The 26,708-nt window shown below is 53.1% G+C and overlaps 2 protein-coding genes across 6 annotated transcripts in view; both read left to right on the forward strand.

Moving 5' to 3' along the window:
• Window positions 1-19,514, forward strand: part of NDOR1 (NADPH dependent diflavin oxidoreductase 1) — a 30,849-nt gene extending 11,335 nt beyond the window's left edge. For 4 of the 5 annotated variants that reach the window (XM_014600151.3, XM_014600152.3, XM_006269107.4 and 1 more), the window contains exons 7-15: window positions 309-509; window positions 1,686-1,807; window positions 5,584-5,804; window positions 7,531-7,638; window positions 8,761-8,875; window positions 9,839-9,985; window positions 11,435-11,553; window positions 17,239-17,333; window positions 18,741-19,514. In XM_014600151.3, the coding sequence (XP_014455637.1) occupies window positions 309-509; window positions 1,686-1,807; window positions 5,584-5,804; window positions 7,531-7,638; window positions 8,761-8,875; window positions 9,839-9,985; window positions 11,435-11,553; window positions 17,239-17,333; window positions 18,741-18,885 (1,273 nt within the window). In that variant the 3' untranslated portion in view covers window positions 18,886-19,514. Of the gene's footprint in view, window positions 1-308; window positions 510-1,685; window positions 1,808-5,583; window positions 5,818-7,530; window positions 7,639-8,760; window positions 8,876-9,838; window positions 9,986-11,434; window positions 11,554-17,238; window positions 17,334-18,740 lie in introns of all 5 variants that reach the window. The other variant, XM_019475901.2, reaches the window with a different exon arrangement.
• Window positions 19,515-22,165: 2,651 nt separating this feature from the next.
• Window positions 22,166-24,949, forward strand: LOC132244464 (uncharacterized). Its single transcript, XM_059715433.1, has one exon. The coding sequence runs from the start codon at window positions 22,762-22,764 to the stop codon at window positions 23,812-23,814; it is 1,053 nt and encodes a 350-aa protein (XP_059571416.1). The 5' UTR covers window positions 22,166-22,761; the 3' UTR covers window positions 23,815-24,949.
• Window positions 24,950-26,708: the final 1,759 nt, after the last annotated feature.

Raw genomic sequence — 26,708 nt, forward strand, 5'->3', positions numbered from 1 at the left:
TACTACAGCCTCTCCAGGACCATCTGTCACTCAGGGTGGATCTAGTTGCCATGACTGTTTCAGAGCTAATCTCTTCTTTCAGGGTCTCTGGCAGCTGTGTAGATGGGCTGGATGGTGCTCTCTTTCCACATGTTAACACCTAAGGTCCTGTTGTCCCTTCAGTTTGTGGGACATTCCTGTCCCCTGCATGTGGGGCCAGCCTGTAAAGCAGTGCACAGAAGATTCTCTGGGCTGCTTGCCATAACTCAGTAACACCAAAAAAAGCCACAAGGTGAAGCTGACTGTGCCATATTACTCTCTCCCTGCAGGCTTCCCCCAAGGTATGCTCTGCATTTCCTGGATGAGAATGCTGACGATGGAGACCAGCCCCAGCAGGAGGCAGCCAGAGACACCCCCTCGGAGCTGCACCCCTTTGCTGCCCTGATGGTGTGCAATCAGAGGGTCACTGCGGAGTCGCACTTCCAGGATGTCCGGCTGATCGAGTTTGATATTACTGGCTCGGGAATGGAGTGAGCAGCACTCAGTCACCCCTCCAAGCCCCTGCCCTCTGTGTGGGAAAACAGGGGGCTGCACTGGCTCCTCTTCATTGAGCTATCAGTGCATCTAGGTGGATGCCCTTTTTTCTATAAGGGTAATTTCTGTGGCTGCCGTGCTTTCTCCCATGACTACAGGCTGCACAGACACCCTGAGGAAGAGCCTTTCTTTTTTCCAGGGGGCTCTTGCTGAAGTAAAACAGTGGTTTGATCTGCATGGCCTTGTCTGCACCATGCTTAGCTGGGCTGTTCCTAAGTAATTCCTTCCACCCCTCTCCCATTCAGGGCTGGGAATGCTCCAATAAGGCTGCTCCAGGTTCGTTCCCAGCAGCTGCTCTCTAGCATGCTGGAGACAAAGGTCTCAGAAGCAGCCTCTCTGACTTATTTCTGAGTTTGGACCTTGCCTGCAGGGATGAGCAGATGGAGAGCACTTGGGTCTATCCCAGCTGGGACACAGTGCTGCCACGGTGTAGACAAGCCCTTATGTTTGCCAGTCTGACCAGGGCAGTAGTGTTTGGATTTCTGCAGCCCTCCTCTGTGCCCCTGGAGCAGGCCTGAGTACATCTGGGAGCCCCACAGTACAGACTACTGGGCTTCAGCTGATGCTGCATACAGGCCCTGGTAGGGCGGTGGGCATGGAGAGCCATCCTGAATCCACAGGAAAGGGTGAATGTGTCTCCCTAGGCTCATGCCTTTCAAGGGCTCTCCCAGCTCTCCACCCTTCTCCTCCTTCCCATTTGTAGGCAGGTGTACTGGGCCCTGGAATTTACAGAGTAGCATCTGTTTTTTGGCCTCTTGGCCCTGCGGAGCCAGGTCTGGAGGCTGCAGAGCTGGTAGAAAGTTTGATTGTATTCCAGCCCAAGTCTAGGGCCTCAACTTACCAGCCTCCCATTGTGGGGCACTCTTACACTGCTTCCTTGTACTTGTTTGGGAGCAAACTGATGGAGGTAGAAGAAGCAGGAAGTTTAGCTACAGGATTCCATGTATGGGAAGGGGGCTCAAGGGGAAGAAAAGGCCCCTGGCTTACTGATAATCACTCTTGCTGTCCCCTCTCACTGCAGAGGCCCTTGGATGCCTTCCAGCCCACCTCCCCTGGCCAGCAGTGCTGCCTGGGGTTTCTCTCAGCTGGTGTGTGTGCCGTGTGTCCTGCAGGTACAGCGCAGGAGATGTGGTGATGATCCAGCCCCGGAACTCTCCTGAGGATGTGCAGCAGTTCTGCCAGCTGCTTCGCCTGGATCCAGACAGACGCTTTGTGCTGAAGCCCTCTGAGCCTGGTATGCCCTGCTCACTGCTCTTCCTTTCTGTCCCTGCCTGGATGGGGCCAACTGCTCAGCAGTTCCATTCTAGCTCCAATCTGGGCTTTCATTTCACTTTGGCCCTTGGCAAGCTACAGGATGGTCATTAGCTCTTGGCTGTCTGCCTGTCTCATTTGCCAGGAGGGTGTCACTCATGACAGCTAGAAGTGGCTCCTGCTCCCCGTTGGAGGTTTGAATGTTTCCTTTTGTCCTTCAGATCTCCAAATATGTGGTCCCACTCTGGGGGCACAATCATATGACCAGTGGCCGTACCTGTGCCTTGTATGTCCAGTCAGCAGCCACCTGAGGGCAGTCTGGGTCCTGCTGCTTCGTAGCAGCTTCTCATAGTGTCACAGAGAACACTTCTGCCCTCTGGCAGTGCCTTACTTTGATTAATTTAGTACTTCTGTCACCGTTTGGCTGCCAGGAATTCAATCTGTGGACCACACAGAGGTCTGTCGCCCCATCCCTCCAGGACAGCCAGAGAAGCCTCTCTTTAGTACCTGCAGTGCCCTGGTAGATGTGACCTTGTGACTTTGTACCCATCTGGGTGGAGCCATCCCTTTGACCCATCAGCTTGGCCCTGCCAGGCACCATGGGCTTCACAAATCTGTTGAGATACCCAAGGGGGCATTCTTCCTTTTGTTTCTCCTGTAAGTCCCACTGGTTAGATCCACTGTTAACTGCAGTGGGAAGAAGGAACCAGAGATCAAGAAGAGGCCACTGAGGAGAGAAGAGAGGAACATAAAGAGGAAACAGAAGAATATAACTCTGCGTGATCTTATTCCAGCTTCTCCACCCTGAGATGGTCCTTCTTCCTCAGCTGACAAAGCTGTCATGCCTTCTCCTGTGCTAATTCCCTGTGGCTTCAAGCCCTTGCAGGAGTTGTAAGGAAGAATGCAGATACCCTGAATACTGGGTTCTCCCCAACATGGGAGAAGGCATATACATCATTTGATATCCTCCCCTCCAACCTGGGCAGACTGCCAGCACTAGCAACAGAGGAATCCTAGACCCTGCAAAGGATGTGTGGCAAACCCCAATCTCTATACTCTCGACCCCAGGCTAAGCTGCTGAGAGCTATCAGATTCCTCTAAAGTGATACGAGTACTGCTTTCACTCAGCTGCAGGCTCCTTTGTGGTATCTGCTGCACAGGAAGAATCTAAATAATCAGAATCGATGGAGGATAAAGATCTCAGAAAGCTACATCTCCTGGGTGTTGAAGCCTATTACTCAGCATCACTCCATCTCCATGTGCAGTTACCAGGCCAAGTACAAGCACTCTCTGATGTGAGATATAAAGTGTCTTTTATTGACATATTATCAACATTCATTACCGACTCCTGCCCTGGAGGTGACCTTAGGCAACACCCTTGTCTCTAGAGATCAGGGTTGGTTTGCAGCTCTTGACCTTCAGGACTCTTGAATTCCCAGCAAGGCTCAGTCACTAGGGCTGTGTGACGCTTCGGGTGGTGATTCGATTTGGAGGAGATTCAGCCCAATTCAGTGGCCAAATCTCTGAATCCAAATCAAATCGGGACCAATTTGAAGGTCCAAATCGATTCAAAGCTCTCTGAATCTTCAGAGCTGGTAATTACTGGGGGGCAGGGGTGGCAGGGGGAGGGGACCACTGGGGGGACCTGTGCCAGCCCCCCCTGCTCCTCCAGTGCCATCCCGACCCCTGCCTACTCCCCCAGCGCCCCCCCCCCATGACTGCCCCCGCCCGCCACAGCTCGGTACTTTAAAAAGCCCCCCATGCTGCATGGGGGGCTCTGCCATGAGCCCCCCAACCCTCCCTGCTCCCACAGCCCCCCTGTGGGTGCCCCACTCACCGGGGCTCTGGCCCTTTAAGAAAAAAACAAGCCAAGACAAGCCCTGGGACTCGCCTCTCCTGCAATGGCCTTGGGGCTTTGGGGGCTACCTACGTGGTGGGGGGCAGCTGGGATTGCCCCCCGCCGGCAGGAGCGGTGAGTCTGGGGGATTTTTTGTTGTTTTTTTTTTTTTCATAAAGGGCTGGAGCTGGCCTGGGTGGGGCACCCGTGGTGGGGCTGGGGGAGTGAGGTGGGGGTCAGGGGGCTCGTGCAGAGCTCCCCGTGCAGGGGGGGGCAGCAGGCATCACCCCCCTGCTTGGCAGTACCCGGTGATCTGGGGCTTTTTTTTTCCAAACAGCCGGGAGCTGGGGCAGGCGAAGCAGCCATTGCCAGGCTGGGAGAGCAGGTGGAGGATGGGCCTGGCCTAGCTGATTCGGCAGTAGCCGAATCTCCAAATCGGATTTGGCCAAATCGAATTGGGACAGTGATTCAAATTGTCGAATCAAATCACTGTCGCCTGAATCAACCGAATCTGAACCCGAAGCAAATACTAGCTGCTTCACCCAGGCCTATCAGTCACTACCTATATGAGTGCTCCCTTTTGATTTGGTTTCATCCCCAAGAGAATTCAGGAAGTGCTTGGCAGTGGCAGCCCATCTGAGATGATGGAGAACACATCTGCCCTTACTTGGACAACTGGCTTGAGATGGACTTAAAGGAGTATTCCTAAGAGATCTCCAGCACTCTATTCATAGTCCTCAACCTGCTCCAGACTAAGTGTGTTTTACAGCATATCAGCTCTTGCTCCCACCCCACTGAGGTCTTGCAGGTTACTGACTGGCAAAGCCAGACTTTCCTTGAGGCAGGTGTCAGATAGTTGTATCTCTAATGCCCACCCTCAGGGAAAACCCTGTTACAGCAGCAAGAGCTGACCTCACACCTAGATTCTATGTTACTGTGCCCATGCCAGACTCCATTTCCATTCCACCACCACCACCGAACACTATGTGCATATTTATGTCACTGTCCCGGTTTCTGTAATCTCCAGAGGTGCACTCCCACACGATCTGCAGAGGGGGTACTACCTCACACACCTCCCATAAGTGGTTCCTTAGCAGTTTATGGTTTAATTGAAACCAGCTCTGAACTTAAGGTATTTGGCTCTGGAAGGAGCCGTTGATCCTCCTTATAAGTGTGCTTGAACTCTGGATATTTCACCTGCTCTACAGTTTTTATGCTGTTTGGGTACTTCCCTGTCCCTAGGTGCTATGCCCTCTGGAGCTTCCTGTTAAAGTGCTTGTTGCACAGTCATGCCTTTAAAGCATCCATCTAGTAGTTCTTGCCTCAGCCAGGAGGGCTGGTGAGGTCAAAGAAGTGGTGTGTTCTGTGGAATTCCTAAAGGGGAGAGGAAGGTGGTGAGACCAAGGTGGGTCTGACTTTCATTTAAGTTGAACCATCACACTCCTGATTTTCCTCCCCCAAGCCAATCAGGTTCCAAGGAAGCCAGACACACTCAGGGCTGTTCTTGGAGAGCGGGAAGGAGTGGAATCTACCGCCTGGCCTGGGAGGGCAGGAGGGGAGGGCAGTAGGGGTTTTATGGGCGTATAAGGGAGAAAGCAAGACTTTGGAGGTTAGGGGAGCTTCTATGGGAGCCTGAATGGGATTGCCCATATGAATGGCATGTGAGCAAAGCTGCCTTCTGTGACAGGGCAGTAAAACAGTGCCTCTGCTTCCATATGGAGCCTCACCAGCCCTATGCTTGTTTCAAAGCATTTCCTGCTCCAGTCAGACTGAAGCAAAGCCTAAGACCAGTATGGGGTGGGCTGGGAGGGAGAGCTCTTTCAGCAAACAAAGGGCTGCTGTGCAGCCTGGGCATCTTGCCCCTCACTTAGGTCAATGCCAACCCCCAGGGCTTTCTTTGATATTTGTATTTTGCCTTGCAGACATGGCCCTTCCTGCCCACTTACCCCAGCCCTGCACCATCCGGCATCTGGTCACCCATTACCTGGATATTTCTTGTGTCCCTCGTCGCTCCTTCTTCGAGCTTTTGTCCTATTTGTCACCAGATGAATTGGAGCAGGAAAAGCTGCAGGAATTTAGCTCTGCGCAAGGTCAGGAGGAGCTGTACAGTTACTGCAACCGGCCTCGCAGGACTACCCTCGAGGTAGGGCAGCTGAGTAAGTAATGGGGGCTGGGAGACCTACTCAGTAGGTTTTTCTGGGGTTTGTCTTTGAGCTTTTGCCTCTGTTTGCCCTTATCTGCTCAGTGAAGCTAAAGCAACTCAGATTGGAAGCAAGTCTGAGTAAGTAAGTTGTGGGGCTTCTGGGGCCATCAAGCCCAGTCCGAAGTCATAGATACTTCTACAATGAGAGCCGTTGTCCCTGGGAACAGTTTATGTATAGGTGCAGAGGACTGTCCATCCCTTGGAATAGTTCAGTCAAAACTGAAAAACTCTCATTCTAAAATAAGTGCTCTTGCTCAGCCATGAGAGATGGGCCAAGTTGAGGCTTGTTGGATCAGATTGATTGTACTAGCTCCTTCTGGCCTTACTGTCTCTGAATTATTGCTTTGTGCCATGACTTTTACTTGCTGCTGCACAGCAGATCTGGGCCTTGTGTTCTGCTCTGGTGCCTTCCCCTGGGATGAACAGCAGCATTATATTTTGCTGAAAAGGGAGCCCCTTATGTGCCTCTGGAGTCCCCCACCCCAGTGAGTAAGCAAAGTGTAGAGCCCCTTGCAGCTCTTTGAGATGAAGGCTGTTTATTATGGGGATGCAGTAAAGCTAGCTGGGCTCTTCTTGGTGGAGCTACAATGTAGGAAAAAGCACAAGGAAACTTTGTGGTGGCTCCTCTAGAATGGATTAGAATCTTCTCGAATGGCAGACCAGGCCATCTGTCTCCTCTGCAGTGCCCCAGCTGCCCTGCTCATTGCTGAGGGATAGCTTTCCTTGCTCCCTCACTAACACAGTATGTGCTGAGTGTCACCAAAAAGTATAACCAGTGCCAATGGAGAACGGTTAATTTGACAATGGGGGTGAATGGAGCTGCAAAGGGGTACAAGTGCCCAGCCCTTGGCACAGAGCAGAGAAGGCTGGGGTGGCAGCTGGCAGCTTGAGAATGTGGCACCTTTAAGGCCCTAGTGTACACACTTCCTCATGTAACCAGTTTCCCTCTCCAGAGGTTGCCAATCTCTGCCCTAAAGTGATGGAGGGAGCAGGCCCTGCCATTGCCATTTACTGCAGGTGTGTTTGCTCTCTCTCCCATACCTGATCGTTCAGCCTCTTCTCCCTGGTACACACTTCCAGCCCTATCCTCTACTTTACCAGGGGCGAAGGAACCAGGAATCCCAGCTTCACTAACTACCCGGTGTCAAAGCAAGAAAAGCATGGAAATGTGTGTGATCAGGTGTTTAAAGATCTGTCTTGTAGTGCTCCCTTTCAAGGGGACCAAGTAAAGTCACCCAGGTGACCTTAACTGGAATGTTTCCTTGCTCCAGGAGTTAATTTGCCCTGTTACCACACCCCTCACACAGCTTTGTACACGGCGCTTCTCGGATTCTTTTTTTTTAAAGTATTGATGTTGTGGGAAACTGGCCAAGCTGCACTAGCCGCTGCCAGCAGGTTTGCTTGTCTCACTGCCTGAAATACGGCCAGGTGATGCAAGCCTGTCCTGCTGCCTATAGAGCTCTGTACAGCACAGGCCCCCTCCACCTCACAGACTGCTGTGCTCTAAGGTGCTCTCCTGCTGAGTAGTGTGGGTGGGAGCCAGCATTCAACAGCAGAACAAAGGGCAGTGCCTGCTAGGCTTGAGGATTTCTTCTCCATGGGGACCTCCCAAGGCAAAGACTCTCTCCATGGGAACTGCCTTCTCTTATGCTTCTGTTGTTCCCAGGCCCTGTGGGATTTCCCTCATACCACCTGTGTCATCCCACCCGCATACCTGCTGGACCTCATCCCTCGGATCAGGCCCCGGGCCTTTTCCATTGCCTCCTCCTTGTTGGTAAGCATCCCAGACCCTCCTGCTCTCGTGTGAGGCACACTGAGTTGACATCACTGTTGCTAAAGCTCATGGCGTAGGTTCCCTGGCTCAGGCAGCTCTTCTCTCAGAAACCCAGCGTGGCATGTAGATGAGAGCAGGCTACTTCTTTACCTTGTGGCTGTCTAGACCATGTCTAGGGCTCCACTACTTGTCTTGGAGACAGTAACATGGTTAGTGCTGTAGGTTTTGATATCTGCATCCTAGCTAGGTCACTCCCGCTCCTGCTTCCCTTTAAATCATGGGACTTTGACACTGGATATAGCAAGAGGTTTAGGCCATGAAGTTTAACTGGTCCCTGTGAGCAGTGGGGTGTCATGCTCTGGGATAGGGATGGGCCTGGTTTCTCTATTATGCAGTTGGGGGACCATGGTACCCTGCACATGTCTGTGGCAGTGGTAGAAACAGGGATAGTTAGTGTAAAGGTGGGGAAACCACTTCCCTTTGTGACCAGTAGATGGCATTGAAGCCCCAGCCCTGGAGGAGGTTTGCTAGCTAGCGAAGATGCCCAAGGGCTGTTAGGATTTTTCCCAGTCTTTTAAGGTTCAGGTTTCTGGGGTTTGACTATCTCTTCCCCCTTTCAGCTATTCAGGGAGGGCTTCTCCTGTCCCTGGGAGTGCTGACAGTTGGCCAGCACCATATTCCCTCCCCTGCCCCTTGCCCCCCCAACTGAGGGGGTCAAAGAGGCAGCTTCAGGTAAAAAAGAGCCTGGGCATGCAGGTAGCTAGAGGAACTACTCCCCTGAGCAGGCTGTGAGTCCACTCCTGCAGACCAGCATCCTATCCACCCTGGTACCTTGTCTCCTGCTGCTTCACATTAGTCCATGGGACCTCTGTTTATACATTCCAGCCCACCCTTTGTCCCCTCTGGTTTCCGCTCGGCTCTGGCTGAGAGAGATATGCAATGCCCTCTGGCCAGAGGATCTCCTGCTGCCTGCTGTGCAGGGCTGCATGGAGGGGACTCACTTCTTTGCCCATTCCTTTCACCACATGAACAGGGAAGGGTCTGCTGGCTTCCCTAGCCCACAGCCATAGCCCAGGGAATTCTACATTTGAACTCCACCTCATCTGAAACCTTTCTCCACAGGCTCACCCCAACAGGATCCAGATTCTCATGGCTGTGGTGCAGTACAAGACACGCCTTAGCAAGCCACGACGGGGCCTGTGCTCCACCTGGCTGGCATCCCTCAGGCCTCAGCATGGTACCTGATTACATTGGACCTCAGTTTGGGCCTCCAAGCCATATTGGTTAGCAGGAGCCTGGATGGAACATGTGCATATTAGTTGGCAAGAGGCAGGCCTGGGGGTCTGTCATCAGTCTGAACTTCCCAGCTAGAAGTGCCTTGCTACCCCATGACATACAGCCCCTTTCTCAGCTGCCAGCCCCAGCTGCTGCACATCCAGCCCGTACCCTAAGGACCCGAGCCATCTCCTGCTTTGGAACCTTTCTTCCTCAGTCCAGCTGCCAAAACCATCCCTAGCTGCCTGCTTTGTGCCACAATAGGCTGCTTCCAGTTTCCTGAGCACCTCCCTCAGTGTTTTGAGGGCCAGCAGTGTAGTCCCAGCCCCTCATGGCACTAATGCTGGGCAGGAGAATACTTCTAAGTGTACCCACTTCATCCATCTAAAGAGACCCCCACAGCATGGCCTCCTACAGAAGAGATGGTGATCTGGGTGACTGTTAGAGTGAAGTGTGGTTCCGTATGTACTTTATAGGCTGTGGTCGCAACGCTCTTTACAAGCTAAGTAGGATTGGGCATGGTTTCAGTACCTGGCTGGGGCCTTTCCCACCCAGCTTGCAGTCTAGGTGAGTCCTGCTATCCGTACCACCACAGTTGGGGGTACCGGTCTCCAGCAATTCCTTCAGATAAAGACCTTTATAACCCAACCCCCCTCACCTCCCACAACCAGTGTTCAAGTCAAGTCTGTTCTACCATGTGGATCCTGCTTTCAGGGCAGCCCTCCATGGGCAAGGGGTGTTTTACCATTAGGTAGTTCTCTTATATCTATCATGGGTATTGGTTGGCTGGAACCAGGTTGAGCAGCCCCAGAACCAGACATGGGGTGGGGGAGCGAACATCTGCTGTGCTTATGCTCCAGTTCCAGTTCTAATTCCAAGATCTGTGGTAGTCAAGGCATGACCTGTTGATCTGTTCCTTTTGCAGGTGATGTCTGGGTGCCTCTCTGGGTAAAGAAAGGAGGAATGAAGTTCCCTGCCAAGCCAGATACCCCCGTGATCATGATTGGCCCTGGCACAGGAGTGGCACCTTTCAGAGCAGCTGTCCAGGAGCGTGTTGCTCAGGGCAGGAAAGGTGAGGTCCTCAGTTGGGAATAATCCTGCAGAGAATATGGGCATGATTGCGTGTCCATTGTGGAGGAAAAAGTGTGGCTGGGTGGAGGTGAGATTGCAAAGAGCTGAAGAGAAACAGGGCACAGAGAAACCTTGGCCTATACAAGCCTTCCCAGCCACTCTGCTGAACAGCAGCTTCACCCTAAGCCAGGGCTCAAGGGTGAGGGATTCTAGAGGTCAGGTCCTGTCAGGTGAGTATCACGGGAGGCGGGGGCAGAATCTTTAGTTTGTGGGAGGAGCTGGGAGAACCAGGAAATTCTGTCATCTGGGCCCCTTGGGTTATGGGGGGCAAATCTTTGATGTTTCGGCTCTTCAAAGCGGGATGTGCACACCCACAGGGTATATCTTTGGCATTTGGATTGATTTGATTGAAAGGCATGAGGGGCAGGTCCTCCAGAGTTGGAAATGGGGGCACAGAGAGGTGAATTAGGGTCTGAGTTGGCACCTCATGGCCTGGGTTAACACCTTTTGGCCATTATTTCCAATCCAGCTGTGCAGAGGGGCTCTTTCTGTGCCACCTCTCTGGATCAAGTTGGAGTCTCATCCCCCTTTCTGGCCTGATGGTGCTCCCAGGGGAGTTTCAGCAGAGAGGCCAAGAACAGGCTGACCCTGGGGAGTAGGCTGTCCCTTCTGGGAGGGCTGAGGCAGTCTACCTGCTTAAGTTGCTCATACGTACAGGTCTCAGGGCTCCTGATCTAGCACAGCTACCATGCACAAGCCTATGCTCTCTCTCAAAGGGAGCAATGGCTCTGCTCCCACCTCTGCCTCATCTGGGCCATTGTCCAAGGCTTGGGACTTGCTTGCAGTTTCCTGGCTGTGGGTGATTGTGGCCTTGGCATATCCTGCAAAAACCCAGCTCCAGTTCTGATGCAAACAGCTGAAGGCTGCCAGTGAGAGGCTATTAGACTCCCAGGAGCCAGTCATCCTTCCTGGGGCCATCTACCTTGTTAGTGTGGCAGGCAGATGCCACTTTCAGGGAATGGCATTTCTCTTATCTCTTACCCACTGCACCTTAGCAGAAAGCAGGGCTGGCCAAAATATGGGTCAGCTTGGCACATGAACTTGTCAAAGGCTGTCCATGGAGTCTGCAGGACCTGGCAGGCACTACTGTGTTTAGGGGCCAGGGCACCTGGCTAGAGTGTGGGTATAGCAGGTTGGAACCAGTTGTCACCACAGGCTGCCTCTGAGTTAAAGATGAAGGTGCCTGTCACCTGCTCCAGTTCATACTACTCCTAGTTCCTGGCTAGATACCTGTGAGGCACTGCCTTGTCTATGGTTGCTTTCAAGGAGTGTCTTTGAGGCAGTCCCTTCACCTGCAGGCCTGGCCCAAGTGCATTCCGTGGGTGCCTGTCTCAGAGCACTTCCCTTGGAGAGTTGGGTTCCCTCCAACACGCTCCTTATTTCTTGGCAGGGAACTGTTTATTTTTTGGCTGCCGCCAGAAATCCAAGGACTTCTACTGCCAGGCTGAATGGGAGGAGCTGGTGAAAAAGGGCTTCCTGACTGTCTTTACAGCCTTCTCCAGGGACCAGGTTAGTGAACAGGCTGGAGCATTGGAAGGAGAGATGGAGCACTTCAGTGCTGCTTCTCTCATAAAGTGATTGATGGGTGCCATGGGACTAATGAAAAGGGGGTGGGAATCCCACAAGAGGGGAAGATAATGCCGGGTATTTTCCTGTACACGGAGTCAGTACAGTTTTGGGAACATAAGAGAGATCTTCCCATTTACAAAACCAACAGGAGTCTGGGCACAAGAAGACAAGACGGGTGACAATGGTGATGCCAGCAGATAGTGGTATGTGCTCATCTGGGTCAGCAGCATTCACCCAAAAGGCAGAGAATGAGAAGGCCCAATAAGATGTGTAGTGTGGTGGGAAGACTACAACTGAGCAATGCATGTAGCAACCAGAATTCTTTCCCTGGGTGGGAGAATGGCTGGGGAGACATAGGGGACCTGAGGCAGGTCACCCTGTCTCACAGGGGTGGTTCACATTTGTCCAGAACCAGCTGGGGATTCTGGCTGCCAGGCAGGAGGGCTGTGCTTTTCCCACCTTGCTGTGGGGGCTTCACCTCTCTCTTTCAGCATCTGCCCCAAGCAAGAGGTTGAGGCCCTGCTGGCCTGTGTTGCAGGGCTGGCTGTTACAGCTGTAGAGTCCACTGTCAAGCTGCCTGTAGAGCAATTTCCCCCTCCTGATGACATGACAGCCTTCCTAAGGTTGGCTTACAGCAGGAAAGGATGAACACGTGACGGGCCACTCACTTCCCAGTCTGGGCACTGTCTGTTTCCCAGTCATTCTAAGCCTGTAGACACCAAAGCTGCAGGTCTCCCCTGGGGCAGGTTTCAGAAAGATAGAGTGAAGCACCAGCACTGTGGTCCCAAGATGGGGATGTTGCTATTGAGCGTATGGGCCATGCCAGTATCCCTGAAGGACTAGGATGCTGCCGTGCTGGTGTGGTCATGGCCATGCCTGGCCCCGATAGTGCTTGCTCTACGTTTCTGTACCTGACTCCTAGCCCAGTGCATGCTGTTGTACAGCTGACTTGCACAAGTCAGTTATACATGGCAAGATTGTTTCAGCTGCCTGGCTTAAAACTGTGGAGGCTGTTGGTCACCAAACCCAGTCTCCACATAAGCTGCGTTATGTTCCCCATACTGCTCTGGCCTGTCCAAGCGCCTTTCTGAACAGGACTGTTTCTTTTCCACCACTTTCACTTCCAGTGCAGTAATTACTGGGGTGCAAGACCTCCATGCAGTGACCAGGTGGGGTAACAGAGTTAGCCAACTCCATTGACTCCCTCCAAATAAACCTGGTATGTTCAGTTTCTAGTGTAACCCAGTGGTTAAAGGCCAGACTCTGTGGAGGGGGCTGGGCTCTGGGAAGGGGAGCCTCTGCCAGGAGCTCAGTGTTACCATCCAGCTGGGTACACAAATGTGCTTGAAATGTGCTGAAAACAGGAAAGGTCATTTGAATGGGGCCTCTGAAAGAAGTGTGAGCACAACACGGGTCATTAATCAGCTTTGTTTGAGTGGAGCATGTGACAGATAAAGGCTCCAAGATCCTGAAAGGTTGCCATGGTAGTAAACTTGGGGGAAAAAAAGTGACAACCCCCACCCCTTCTGCCCCTCCAACCCCATCTATAATTACCAGAGATCCTGGTTTTCTCTGATTTAAAAAAAAAAAAAATCCCCAATTTTCAGATTTAAAAAAGTAGCCCAAAATCCACATTTTTTTTCCATGGTTAAAATGAAACACCATGACAGACAGATAGACAGACAGTGATGTTTCATTTTAATTGATTGCTTTTTTTAATCTGAAAGTTGGGGATATTTTTTATCAGAGAAAACCAGGATCCCTGATAATTACTCACTGACAACTCAAACTCCCACCTCAGTCCGTCAGTTGCTTTAAAACCAGGTCTCCCCCTAGCTGCCTTCTGTTCTTTGTAAGGTGGTGGCACTGGGGAATTGAGTGGCAGGGCCCTGAGGTAAGCAGAGGTGCCTGCCACCCTATCTCCAGGGTACCACGTCACCTTATTCTGCTTCTCCATTCTCCTCTGCTGCACCATCTGTGCAGCTGACTCTTCTTCCATTCATCTATAATCAGCACAGCTGCTGTTTCCAGGTGTAAAAGCAGCCTTGAAGCCCAAAGCAGACCAGGCAGGCACAAAGCCCCAACAAGCTGTGGAACAGCCCCTGTGCCCTGTCTGCTGTGCAATGCTCCAGCTCCCAGCAGCTGAAAAACACCCTGCACTGTCCCCTCTCCATCAGGCTCCTTTTACTTGCTGCTGATGTGCAGCCTGCTAACGTGTCTCTTAAAAACAAACTAGTTTTATTGAAAATAACTCGTATGCAGATATTCTTCATTTTACTGGCTCTTTCTGCCCCTAGAATGGTCCCACAATGCCCATTGCAACTCGAATATGGATGTTTTCCAGAAAAGGTGTGAATGGGAACTTATTTCCAGTTAGTTTAACTAAATTTTTTTCTCTTCCTTAATGCTTGTCATTGATTTTTCACAGACATCTTTTATCTGGGTGCTCATAATGCATCAGTTTAATCTCTTTGCAAAATCTCCCCAGCCCTTTGCCTAACTGTATAATTGCAGAGTTTGGTTGGGTATTTGCTACTATTTTCCTGTTTAATTGACCGCAACAGAAGCAAGTGAGCTGGAAAGCTTACACAGCACCCAGTCCTGCTCCCACAGGCTCTGGAAGGAATGGGAGAAAGGCCCAAAGCAACCAGGTGTTGTCAGTGTCCCTCACCCACTTGCTGTCAGCTTCTTCCACACTGAGAATGAATAGATGAGAGCAGCCAGCCCAGAGCCACTCTGCTTTGCACTGCAGGCTCTTGCCTTCCTGTCACAGCCACTCTGAGGCAAAATAAGAATTTGCTGTTCACCTCTGCCCAACAGTTTTCCTCAGCAACCTCTAAGGAGCAGCTGGATTAAAATCTTTTTTGAAATCCAGGTCATTTCTGATAATCCAGCCACCTTTACGTACATTTTAAGTCCCACCATGTTGGGCTCAGCCTGAGGCTTGCTGGCCTTGATGTTCCTCTTCAGCTAGACATTTGATAACTCCTTTCAAGAGGTGATAGAAATTGTGCTGTGTCCATGTCTGTGTGATGCTGTCCTGTTTTGTGCACTCATGATGCTAGGTCTGGCTGCCTGTGTTGTTTGCCTTCTTTCCTGAATAAGAAGACATTGAGAAATAACTCTGGAGAGCTGGGAAACAAAGTACCTATGCATTCAGTGCAGACCTAGAGAATGGTAATGGCACCACTTCTTGACAGTTTCTAAGGAAACATGGTTTGAAAGAACCTTTTGGCCAAAATGCAGTGATGATATATCATGCAGGCACTTGGGTTCTTCCCTCGACAGAGGGCTGGCAAGCCTGTTGACTTGTACAAGTGCTCATGCTCCAAGATCCTGGCCTGAACCAAGACTCAGGAACTGCCTGGAATTCCCTCCCCCAGCCTGAGTCACCATCTCAATCCCCTCATTCTCCTGACCTTTCCCTGATAGGAAAGAGGGAGACTGAGCCCTGTTTTAAGATCTCCCCTTGCATGTTTCCAGCACATCACATTCAGGTTTTGAAGAGCCATAGTACATAGAGTGTTTGCTGGCCATGCAACTAGCCGTGGGTCATTTAAGGATTTGAGCAGAGTCCCAGCCTCACGGGCAGAACCACTGTCAGCACTTAGCTGATTAACGTTAACGATGCTGATGCTGAGCTGTGGGCGGCCATGGCTGGCTGTCAGTGCCTGCAACGTACTTGCTCACCTATGATGGCCACCTCAGCCAAACTCTGACTGGGGGGAGCTGTGCACCTCAGATGACTTTGCTGCCTCCTATCCAGTATGACTGCTTCCTGGGACAAATGCATGGAATGACTTTAGCTTGGGAGACTGATACCTGTGCCAGTGGCAGCCCATGTCAAGAGCTGCTTTGGGGATTTCTACCAGGGAGGTGGTGTGGTCCACAGGTCCACATTGCATCTCATAGTGGCCTGGAATGGTTGAAATCCAGTCACAGTCTCCTGAGCTTCAGCTGTTGATGGGGAAGGGCCAGGTTTCCAGGGTAGATATTCACTGGCCCATAACAAGCAATGTTTTAAGAGCCTGGCTCAGTGGGAGGGTAGAAGTGAGCTCTGTCAGGCACTCTGCCACAGTGTCTGTGCTGGGTTGCTCCATGTTACTGGTATGTTTATCAATAGTTTATACAGGGTTGATCAATGATTCATGGGTGTTATAAGCAAGTTACAGACACAAGCAGGCTGTTAGGTAGCAGTAAGTACAATGGTCAATGGTGTTGCAGGAAACCAGAAGGTAGTGGTAGGAGCAATGTGTTGGACTCTAATAGTTTTTACAACTGTTTCGTCATTTGATAAAGCACCTCGGACCCTCTTCTGAGCTACGTTTACGTGACTCCTCACCAGAGAGCATGACCCTGCAGGGCATTCCACAGTGGGTAACTGCATGCATTTGAACCAGGGCACCTGGGAGGGGATCCAGGCTTTGTGCAGAGAGCAGAATCCACTGAGTATAAAATGGCACTTCTTCACTCCAGGCCTGATTGAAAGGGGCAAAGTGCAGCAGTCTCATTTGCCTGCTGCTGGTTCACTAATGGCAAAGACGATGGACAGGGTTGAGAGGTACACCTAGTGCCCACCCAGCTCCACCGGTGGCAGAGATGGGTCTTCCCTATTTTCATGCTCACTGTGGTGTATCTGTAGCACTCAAGCCAATCATTTCCAATGGACCTAGCAGTGAAGAGCCTGGACCAGTTCACTGCTGCTGGCCTAGCTGCATTAGAGGGGCAGGTGGTGAGAGCTGCCCTCTCTGAGGGATCCTGCTACAGTAGGACAGCTTTACTACTCTGCCAGACCCCAGAAGGAAGCTGCTTGGAGATGCAATGAACTGGTCACCACCTGTCTGCCTGGCCCCCTCTTTTCAGGCTAGCCCTGCTGTGTTTCTGAGCTGCAGGAGTAGGTCTTAGGCCCACACAGGGGTAGGGTTCCAATGTTGGGCCGATGGCAGGAGGAGCAGTCTGAAGCTTTGGCACTTGGTGTAAGGTGGAAAGTCTTCATTCAGAGCAGGGCCAGGGCATGGCATGGCAAGCCTCTCACTGGCACGGCTGCAGTCTTGGAATGGTCTGAGGACAAGTAGTGTCATAGTTGTATTTCAGTGCTAGTCTGAGGGTGTGGGGATGGTTGGAGATGGCCAGAAGGAGCATTTCTAGGGAATCTGTAGCTTGCAGCTTCTCTAGGTCATGGCCCAGCAGTGCACCAACTGTTACCTACAGCTGCTGGCAGGGCAGGTGTAAAGAAGGGATCCCCATCTATTTACTGTAGCCACTCAGTTCCAGATGTGGCTTTGTCGTGCAGCGATTGCCCTGCTGTGTTCATGTCACAGTGGCTTGTCCTCCCAATTTTGTCCCAATGAGGATGAGGATCTGTCTCCAAGGAGCTTGCAGTGCAAGAGATGGTTGTATGGTCTAGGTCTGCGGGCCCTGTGAAGCACCTGGATCAGTTCTGCCTGCTTCTTGATGGGGTTGGTACAAACTGGGCTGTCCAGAACACTAACAAATGAGTAATAGGGGAGGAATCCTACCATTTGCCCCTCTCTATCGTCTCTAGCAAGATGAGCAGCACTGGTGTCTGTCTGTGCTGGCAGCTGGAATCCACTGCTGTTTATCATGGTGTGTACTTCCCCACAGGAGGACAAGGTTTATGTCCAGCACCGAATCAGAGAAAACAAAGGGCTGGTGTGGGATCTGCTGAGCCGTGACAATGCTCACATCTACGTGGCTGGGTGAGTACTGTCTGCCTCAGGGTGCTGCCATCCCAGGGTGTATCTGAATATTGTTAGGGGGAGGGGCATCTTCATTCTTCCCATCATCCAGGTAGGAATCAGAGTGGTTAGTCCTGCTATGGCACAGCCTGCTGATTTGATAGTTGGCAGGGTGTTATACTGTGGGGGAACTGTCTGTACGTTTTCCAGAGTTAGAATTGCAGCCAGGTTGGGGTTAGCAGCACTGCACTCTTGTCCCTATGGGACGGCATTATTTCATGTGCCTGGTGCATCCACTTCAATGCTCAGGGTACCTGAGCACTCAGAATTCCAGTGGTTTCCTAGAACAGACCATGCCCTAGGTCCATTATTTGCCAACAGGACAGTCACTTGTCTTCCAAGTGACTGCTTTCAGGGATCAGTTGCAAACAGGATCCCAACGATCTCTCTAGGGGAAATCTTGAATAGAGCACCTACAAGCAGGGAGGCATGCAGCTCTATAGGTCATGTGATCGTGAAGTGTAGAGAATTTTAGAATGCTCTCACTCCTCTCCCCCTACCCCTGCTTTCTGTGAGTTTCAGCTGCAGCACCACAGCCCAGGGAAACTATTTGATAAGGCAAAAAGTGGAGGCAGCGTCTGGGATAATGGCAGCCTAGACCTTATAGGGCTTTATAGCCATCCAGTATCATGATTTGCATTCAGAAATTGGTCCTCAGCCAGAGCAGAGCGTGGCATGAGCCCCATCATGTGCTGCTTCTCCATTTGTCCCAACCACATTATGCGCCAGAAAGTGCAGTCTGGCATTAGAGGGTCTGTGCTCATAAGACTGGAGCCTTATTCCTAGCTCTGCCAGTTACTCAGCGGGTGGTCTTGAGTAAATCATTTAATCTGTGTGCTACTGCCTCCTAATCTCAGAAAGGAGTATAGGGCTAGTTCGGCTCCCACAAAGACGTTTAGGGCTTTCCTGGTGTCTCTAAAGTGCTTTGGGCTCCTTGGGAGGAAGGGGCCATGGAAGGGTGGAGCATAGTCTTTGTCCAGCATCTTGCACACATAAAGCATTAGGTAATCACTGAGTATGATCATTGCTATCATCATTAATAGTAAGAGCAAGAGGGCTTTTTTCTCCTCTGCTTCCTGCCAATCCAGCTCAAGAGCAGGAACTTCACTGCCAATTCTCAGAGTGACACTGACCTCCCTCACATTCTTGGAAGTACCAGCTCAAGTTTTGTTTACAAGCCAGGAAATGATTGGGCTGAGCCTCGGGCTCTGTGACTGCTTGGCCTTGTCTGCCCTGAATGTGCAGTGTCACTAAAGCTAGAATGCCATGTACCAGGGTCCAAAGGGTGCAGCAGATGCTTTAAAGTAGAGAGCCTGGACCATGTTCTCCTGTCTTGGGCACACAATAGTGGCACTTTTTCTCTTCCAGGAATGCCAAGGAGATGCCGGCCGGCGTGGCAGAGGCCCTAAAAACAGTGTTCCACCTGGAAGGAGGCCTGTCTTCTTCAGAAGCTGAGGAGTACCTTGCAGCCTTAGAGCGATCCCATCGCTTCCAGTCAGAAACCTGGTCATAATCCCAGCCCCGAGCTGGGCCTGCTGTTCTCTCCACAGCTGAGTGCATGTAAGCACAGAGGAGCGAGCCTGCAGGAATCATGTCTAATAAACCCCCAGGCACCTGACTTCAACCTCAGTATAAGGGTGTCTCAGTCAGCATGGCTGCCCTGCTGGTGATGGGCTTCGGCCTGGCGGCTGTTAAGTTTCCCCAAGCCAGGCCTTGCAATTTTGGCTGCAGCTAACCCTTGTCTTTCATAGCTGTCTGGAGTGTGATGGACACTCACTGTCCTTACCAAATTCACTTCTATTCTTGCCTGTTGTCCTCTGGGGTTGTGAACACCACCTCCTTAGTATGGACCAAGACCCCAGACTCAGCTCTTCTGTGGCCTAAGGTACTAGATGGACACAACCTGCTGCCCCTGGAGCCAGGGTTCTAGGGTACATGTGATCTAGGCGCAATTCCTAGGTAGAGCACATGGAACAACAGCTATGGGTTGGGAGGTTGCGAGTATGTTTCCCTTGATCCCTTGCCCACAAGTATGGAGGAGTTCCGTTATTCCCACTCTGTGCAGGTCAGAGAGTTCAACTGTGACTTGCTTCAGGCCCAAGCGGGTGCGTGGCAAAGTCATGAATAAACCAGGTCTCTGAACTCCCAGTGTGTTGTCTGTGCAATCAGAGCCCTTTGTGTTCTGTAAATGTGTTCTGCTGCCTAGGGGCCCCTGGAGTACTTGAAGCAGGAGTCCCTGGTGCCCTGTTGCCTTTTGGAGTTTACCAACCCCCTAAACCCACCTCTCAAAGTGTGAACTTTCCCCTTTCCTCAAGGGCTGCCATGGAACCTCAGCAGGATAATTAAAATGTTGCATTTTTAGCCATTTTTATACCCCCTCCCAGAGCCCAGCAGCCAGCCCTGCTGCTCCCACCAGCCTGTAGCACCTGCACTGCAGTTCTGAGTGACTAGAGTCCATATGAGCTGGGCACCGAACTGAAAGTGTGCACAAGGGTCTGGGGATGCTGTTTGACCAGGCCACAGGCCCAGGGAGGTTGTACAGAGCCTGCTTTTGGAATATGCCCCAGGTGGGGCAGAGGCCAAGGATCCAGGTTCAAGTGCAGCTGCACAGTGAAGGAAGGGCTTCCATTACACTTCTCACCAGGTAGCCAGTCCCCAGTACAGGTAGCAGCAGATTCCTGGCTCCCCTTGCCTTGGCATGAGATGTCAGGTGCGACAGCTGGGAGCCCAAGTCCAGTGTGGGTCTTTTCCCTGAGCCTTACTGTCATGGGCCTCTTTGAGAGGCAAAAGTGGGGCTGGAACTTGCCCTAGGGTGGCCAGTGCAATTCCCCAGCTTCGAATGACCACCCACCACTCAACTGCTGGGAGTGGGATGTGCATGTACTAAAGCCCCCCTGGCTCCACAGTGCAGTTTTCCCTGGTTTGGGCAGGCACAGGTTACTGTTTTCCTCTACATGCGTCGTCACCAGTAACAAGTGGTGTGAGGATTGCATTTAGCATCTGCTGCCTCTGTGCTATTATCCCCCTTTCCCTCTTCCCGCTCCTCTGGGCCTGTGGTTTCCCCATCCAGCCCCTTTCCTGGCTTACGTGCATCTGCAGTGCCCCTATGCAATTGCCTCTTTGCCCAGTGTCTTGGGCTTGTGGAGCTCAGGTCATCACTCTTATCTGGCTCTTTGTAGCCACTGTGTAAATAGTAATTAGTGTCCTGGATGTGAGTCAGCCCACAGGCCACTCTCCCAGCTGGGAGCAGATGTCTGTGCTGCCCCAGGCCAGGATGGGAATACTCTCAGGCAGGAAGGGGAAGTGCACATGCATGCCAGCAGTGTGACTGTGATGGCCCCCACCCTGAATCAGCAGATGGGCCTTTGCAGGTGGTTGGGCAGCTTACATATGTGGGACTGTTAAAGCTTTAGCTTCTGCATCACTCTCTAGCTGGACTGATTTTATAGGTAGGGTGTAGATAAAATGAAGTGTAGCTTGGTGTCTCCCCACTTTAATTAGCCAGTGGTGGCCTTACACTGAAAGGGGCTGAGCTGGAAGACCTGTTCTCCCACATCCCGTGAGCAGGCTCAGGAAGGGCAGGGCACACCAGGCTTCCTTCCCTGCTAGGACTTTTTCATGTCCACTCCAACCTGGGTGGAGGACTGCTTGCTGTGGTAGCACATTTCCCTTCTTGCACTGGTGTAATCTTCATCCCTGGTCCTTGTTGCCTGTGGACACTGGGCTGCATGTACACTGTGGGGAGGAGCCAGGCTGTGTAGCAGAGCTTTTCAGACCAGAACACCAACTCTGGTTACTTGAGGGGCCCAGGCAGCCTCCAATTCCTTGAGGGAGGGCAGTGCCTGGGTGGAAATCTTTCCAGCAGGCTCAGGATGGCCTGGGTTAGAGCCCTGAGTCTGATGCCTGGTTAGAACCTGATGCCTGGTGAGGGTCAGGAACAAAAGGGGGTAGCTGATATATGTTGAGTGGGCTGGCCAAATTTCTTCTCCAAGGGTTTCCTGAGCGCTGTGGGAGGAGGGCTGTGATTGTCAACCATTGGGAAGGGGCTGTCAGTGCCACTGAGGAAAAAGCAAACCAAGGATCTTCAGAGGCTACAAATGTATGAATCAAATAAAAGGGGTCACCACGAATAAGTGCAACTGTATCTGCTGAGGCCCATGGCTCATGGAAAATGTGAAAGTCAAAGGAGGCTTGGGGCTGACAGGAGATGGCTGGGTTGGATGTCGCCAGAAGATGAGTACCAAACTGAAGCTGGGCCAACAGAAATGCCAGTGCATGTAGTACTGGGGGGGGGCTACAGGCTTGGAGGCTTGAGGTTGCATTGAAGGCAGGAGGAACCTTGGGAAACACCTGGGTGAGGAGGCACTTGCCCTTCAAAGTCTTAGGCACAGAAGCACCAGGAAAGTGATGATAAAAAAAACAGGGAGTGCAGGGAGCAGCGGGGACTTTACAGCAGGACAGGGGCTGCAAGCCAAACTTGCAGCAGCAGTGTGACTATCACGGTACCATCCCATGCAGCCCTCAGGGGAACAAAGCAGGGCTCAGGGCAGTGGGCACCAGACCTGAATGAAGAGTGCAAGGCCCGGGTGTGAAGCGGATCCTGGCCCTGGAGGGGGGGAGCAGTGATGCATTAGCTGCAGATGGGAACACAGACCTTGCTAAGGTGAGCTGAAGGAAACTTGTTGAATGAGGAAGAATGGAACTTGAGCGAGCTCCACCCCGTGAGCTCTGATTGGAGCTGGCAGGAGGCTGGCTGGGCCTGGTACAGGCTGGCTGCTCTTCCCAGAGTTGATTACAGAAGCTGACAAACCAGACTGTCTACACTTGGCCTCCCGGCTGCTGACAGCCTCCCTCTGGAGGGAGCTCCCCAGAGCAGCTGGGGTTGGGAAGGAACCAGGCAAAGCTCTGGGGCTCCTGCTGTGACGTGAAGGACTGGACAAGGGAACGCTGTGGGAGCAGCCCTTCCCAATCGCCCTACGGGCTGCCTGCTCTGCTGGCACTGGACTCATCTGCCCCGGGGCTGGTCAGTATCTGCACTGAAACGGGAAGAGGGGAGCAGCAGCTCTTGTGGGGTGACAGGTTTGTCCGGCCAGACTGGAGTGCCATCCTTGGAGCGTGGGATGGGAGCTCTCTTCCCCATGGTACCTCAGCCTGTCTGCCTGGGGGTCAGCATAAGGATGAATCCACAGGGCACCAGGACAGAGAACAGATACAGGTGCTGTTAATTCCCCTCAGTGCCAGCCCAGGACGGCTGTCCTGTAGGCAGAGCCTGCTCCCTGCCCCAGGCCCTTGGACACATCCTGCTGCAGCCTGACTCTTCACCACCATCCTGGAAGAAGGGGGAACACAAGCACAGCCAGCCCCCGCTGGGAGTCTCCCTGCCGCTGCTATGATGAAGCAGCTGCAAGCGTGTCAGGAATCAGCCACAGAGGAGAACGACTCTGCCTTCAGGCCCCTGTGCAGGTCAGAGGGGGAAGATGATGCTGTGGGATGTGGCACGAGCTCCTGGATCTGTGGTCAGAGCGATACAGCAGCATCGCCTGAGCACAGAGGGGGTGCTCAGCCCTCAGGTGAGGTTCCCAGCACTCAGCTGGACCAGTGGGACCTGGGGGATGTGCCGGAGCCTCTGCTGGAGACCCCCAAATCACTATCCATCTGCAGCTGCCCCAGTACATCGCTGCTGGGGGTACACCTGCCTGATGGCCCCACTCCCCTGGACAGCACCCCCCAGACACAAGAACCCAGCAGTAGCCAGAGTCCTGTACCTCCACAAGGGCTCCCCAGCCTGGAAGGGGCTGCCTGCCAGAGCCTGTCCTTGATCCTGCCCTGCAGGGAGGAAGGGGAGCAGGCTCCCAGTGATGGGGCAGGGGTGGTTGCATCCTGCTGCATTGAGGCGGAAGAAGGCAGTGGTGGTGAGGACGAGTGTCCCATCTGCACGGAGCCGTATGATGGCACACGGCACAAGCAGGCCCTGCTCAATTGTAACCATGTGCTGTGCAACAACTGTCTAAACGCTATCATGGAGGCGGCAGATGCTGCTGAGATTGGGCGCGTGCGCTGCCCCATTTGCCGCCAGAAGACACCCATGCTGGAGTGGGAGATCTGCAAGCTGCAGGAGGAGATGCTGCTGCTGCATACCCAGCCATCCTCACCCTTGCCCCTGGCTGTGCCACACACACTTCCCGTGCGGCAGCCAGGCCTCTGGGGGGCCCTGGAGCACCACTTCCAGGTGCGCTTCCACACAGGCCGCATGGTGGGCTGCCTGCCCTGTGTGCGCTACCCGCTGTGCCTGATCCGTCGCCTGGGACATCTGGAGCAGCGTTGTCGCTGCTGCTACTTGCTGGCACTGATGATGCTGCTGTTGGCTGAGATGCTCAGCCTGCTGCTCGTATTCCTGCCCATTGTGCTCCTGGTGCTGCTTTTCCTTATCCTGGATAAGTAGTTGCCTGATGGCAAGGAAAGGAAAGACGTGCTCCAAAAGGAGACACTGGCCTGGAAGGGCCTCCTGTTCCCCATCATTGCAGGAGGACCAGGTTGGAGTGTCGGGCAGCACAGAGCAGCAGGAACTAGGTGTCCTGGCCAGCAACCCCACCCAGTGAGCCCAGTTCAGCCAGCCGTGCTGCAGCCCCCTGTGGGTTGCTGCTGCTCCCCTCAGCAGAGCAAAGCCCTTCTTGCTGAGCTGGACTGGGCTGCTGGCACAGAAGCAGCTGGTAGAGCACCCAGGGAGCCACCCCTGGGTCTCCTGGATCTCCTGGAAAGGCTCATAGCCCTTCTGGAGGCAGCACATTTCCTGAGGTATAGGCATGAGCTTCAGGCAAGGGGATGCCCAGAGCTGACAAGTTCGGAGTGGGAATGGGGCAGCGGACCCAGCCAGTCCAATGCAGAATTTATACTCTGCATTGAAGGTTATACTCCCAGCAGTGCCCAGGGAGTCCCAGAGCCAAAACCAATACTTCTGTCACCCAGTTACTTTATGACCCAGCTAGTGGCAGTGGAGCAGCGCTGGGGCAGAAGTGTGAAGCAGGACAGAGGAGAGGCTGCTGGTACCATGCTCCAGCTCAAGCTTCTCCATCGCAGATGGCATGTGCTTCAGAAAGGCTGGCTGAGTTCAGAGCCAGGTCATGCAGCCCAGCACCCTGGCTGAAGGCAGGCCGCCTCCATCACTCCCTCAGCATGTGCACAGCTCTGCCATTGCCCTCCCCTCCAGATCTACAGCTGCCCGCTATCCCAGCCTGGGGGTTGTCTCTCAGCTCTGTGCCATCCCTGGCGCCTCAGTCCAGTGAACTACATGAGGCTTTTGTGACATGCAACTGGGAGCAGTGAGACCCACCAAACTCACTGAACTTGTGACTGAGTGGATGTAAGCCCAGTCTGCCAGGACCGAGCCATAGCCTCAGACAATGGCTCTCACAGTAGGACTGAGCTGCCTGCCAGGAGGCAGCGGGTAACAATGTGTTCCATGTGTCCTACAGCCTTGTGACTCGGCAAGCAAAGACACCCTCTGTTCCAGCCATCCTGCGCTGTGTTTGATGCTCTTGGGCTATAAAGGCACTGGCAGAGCAGCTTGCCACTCCATATTCATGATCTATCTCCATTTGCATGGGGCCAGCTCAGCTCCACACTGCATGCAGCAGCAGGCAGCAGAGGGGTGCTGTCCTCTGTATGCCCTGATGCTGTGTCCCCAGTGTTCCCAGCAGTGCAGCATCAGGCCTCAGCAGCCTCCTGTCATACAAGGCTGTGGTACACTTTGTGGGTGAGGGGCATTGCTGATCCTGATGACTCATGAGCTGGAGGTGGAGCTGGAGGTGGGGTAGGTCATAGCTCTGACCCTAGTCTACCCAATGGGGGCAGCAGTGCTGAGCAAGGGCCCCTTTTTACAGCTATTCTCAGATCAAGAAGCTCCTGGCATTTTGCTGAGCTGAAGAAAAGCCTGGGCTCCCATGAGCTTGGACAGAGTCCCTAGGTTTAAACCTTTGTTGCTAGTAGGCAGGACCCTTCCCCCATTGCAGCAGCTCAGGATGGGCACTCAGCCCTTTACAGTTTAGAGCCAGTGCCAGGGCAGCTGTGCTCCCCACCCCTAGCACTTGCACCCTGCTCACAGACCTCATGCTCTGCCCCCTCCCTCCCCATGGGTGCCAGGCACCAGCTGTTCTTCACTGTTTGCCCTTACTTACAGATAAGGGAGCAAACAATGCCTTGCTGCCCCCAAGGGCAGAGGAATGTCAGACATCGTTCCCAGCACCTGCACCAGCACTACCCCATGGCCAAGACATGTTAGTGTGAGGGCAACAGCACAGGACCCTTCCCAAGGGTCTGACCCACAGCCCATGCCATACCCCACTGCAGTGCTAAGTGCTTGCAATGGGTTGTGCTAGGTGCTCCCTGTACAGCCCTGGTGCCGGAAGAGTCACCTGTCACCCTGGAGATGGGGTGGGTCAAGCAGGAGGAAGAGTTGTGGGAGCACAGAGGACAGAGGTGTAACAGGCAATGTGGGCAGCAGGGGCCAGGCCAGCAGCTGCAGCAGCTGATGATCTTGTGCCCCCTCTATGTGGGCACCTAAGGTTGGAATCCCAGGGGCTTACTCCTCATTAGCTCCAGCTGGTTTGGCTTGCAAAGCAGTCCTCAGGCAAGGCTGCCACAATCAACTGCAGCCCCAGCCAGGGTCTCTGACATCTTCCTGAGCCCAGTATGTGGGGAATGTCCCTCCCGAAGAAAGGAGCTAGTTCCCCATCACCAGGCCCATGCTCTAAAACTGCAGGTAACTGTGGTCCCTGCAGCCTCACCCTTGACCCTTGCAGCCCAGGCCATAATGGTGATACTGGGAGCAACCCCTGCCTCCTTCATCCCTGCGTGTCCAGGCCTGGGAGCTGGGGCAGGAGGGGCTACGCAGAGGCAGGGGAAGGGGATCTTGGACAAACCAAACTGCTTCCCGTTGGTGCCCCCTGCCAGTATGATGGGGCCTGGCACAGGCCAAGCCTTCCCAGCAGAGCTACAGCCCAGGACAGCCACAGAGTCAAGCCCTTCTGTGGCCCCTTCGAGCCAAGCTTTGTGAGTGTGTGTGTCTGTGCCCATGCCTGTGCCTGCATGGGGGAAGGGGGGTGGGGGAGTGTGTTAGGCCTGAGTTCTGCCAGGGCAGCCGAGCTGGCTTTGCAGGGCTGTGCTATGACCTGTAGTTTCCAGAAGGCCCCAGGCACCAGCTAGTACCCAAGACTGCCCAAGCTGAGATGTGTCAGCCTCTGCAGCTGCCCTGACCCAGGAGAATGGGCTGGCTGCTCCTTCATCAGTGCATTGCATCCTGTGCATTGACATTGGTCCTGACCTGACAGCTTGGGACCT

Source organism: Alligator mississippiensis, chromosome 12, assembly GCF_030867095.1.
Source record: "Alligator mississippiensis isolate rAllMis1 chromosome 12, rAllMis1, whole genome shotgun sequence".
Lineage (NCBI taxonomy): Eukaryota > Metazoa > Chordata > Crocodylia > Alligatoridae > Alligator > Alligator mississippiensis.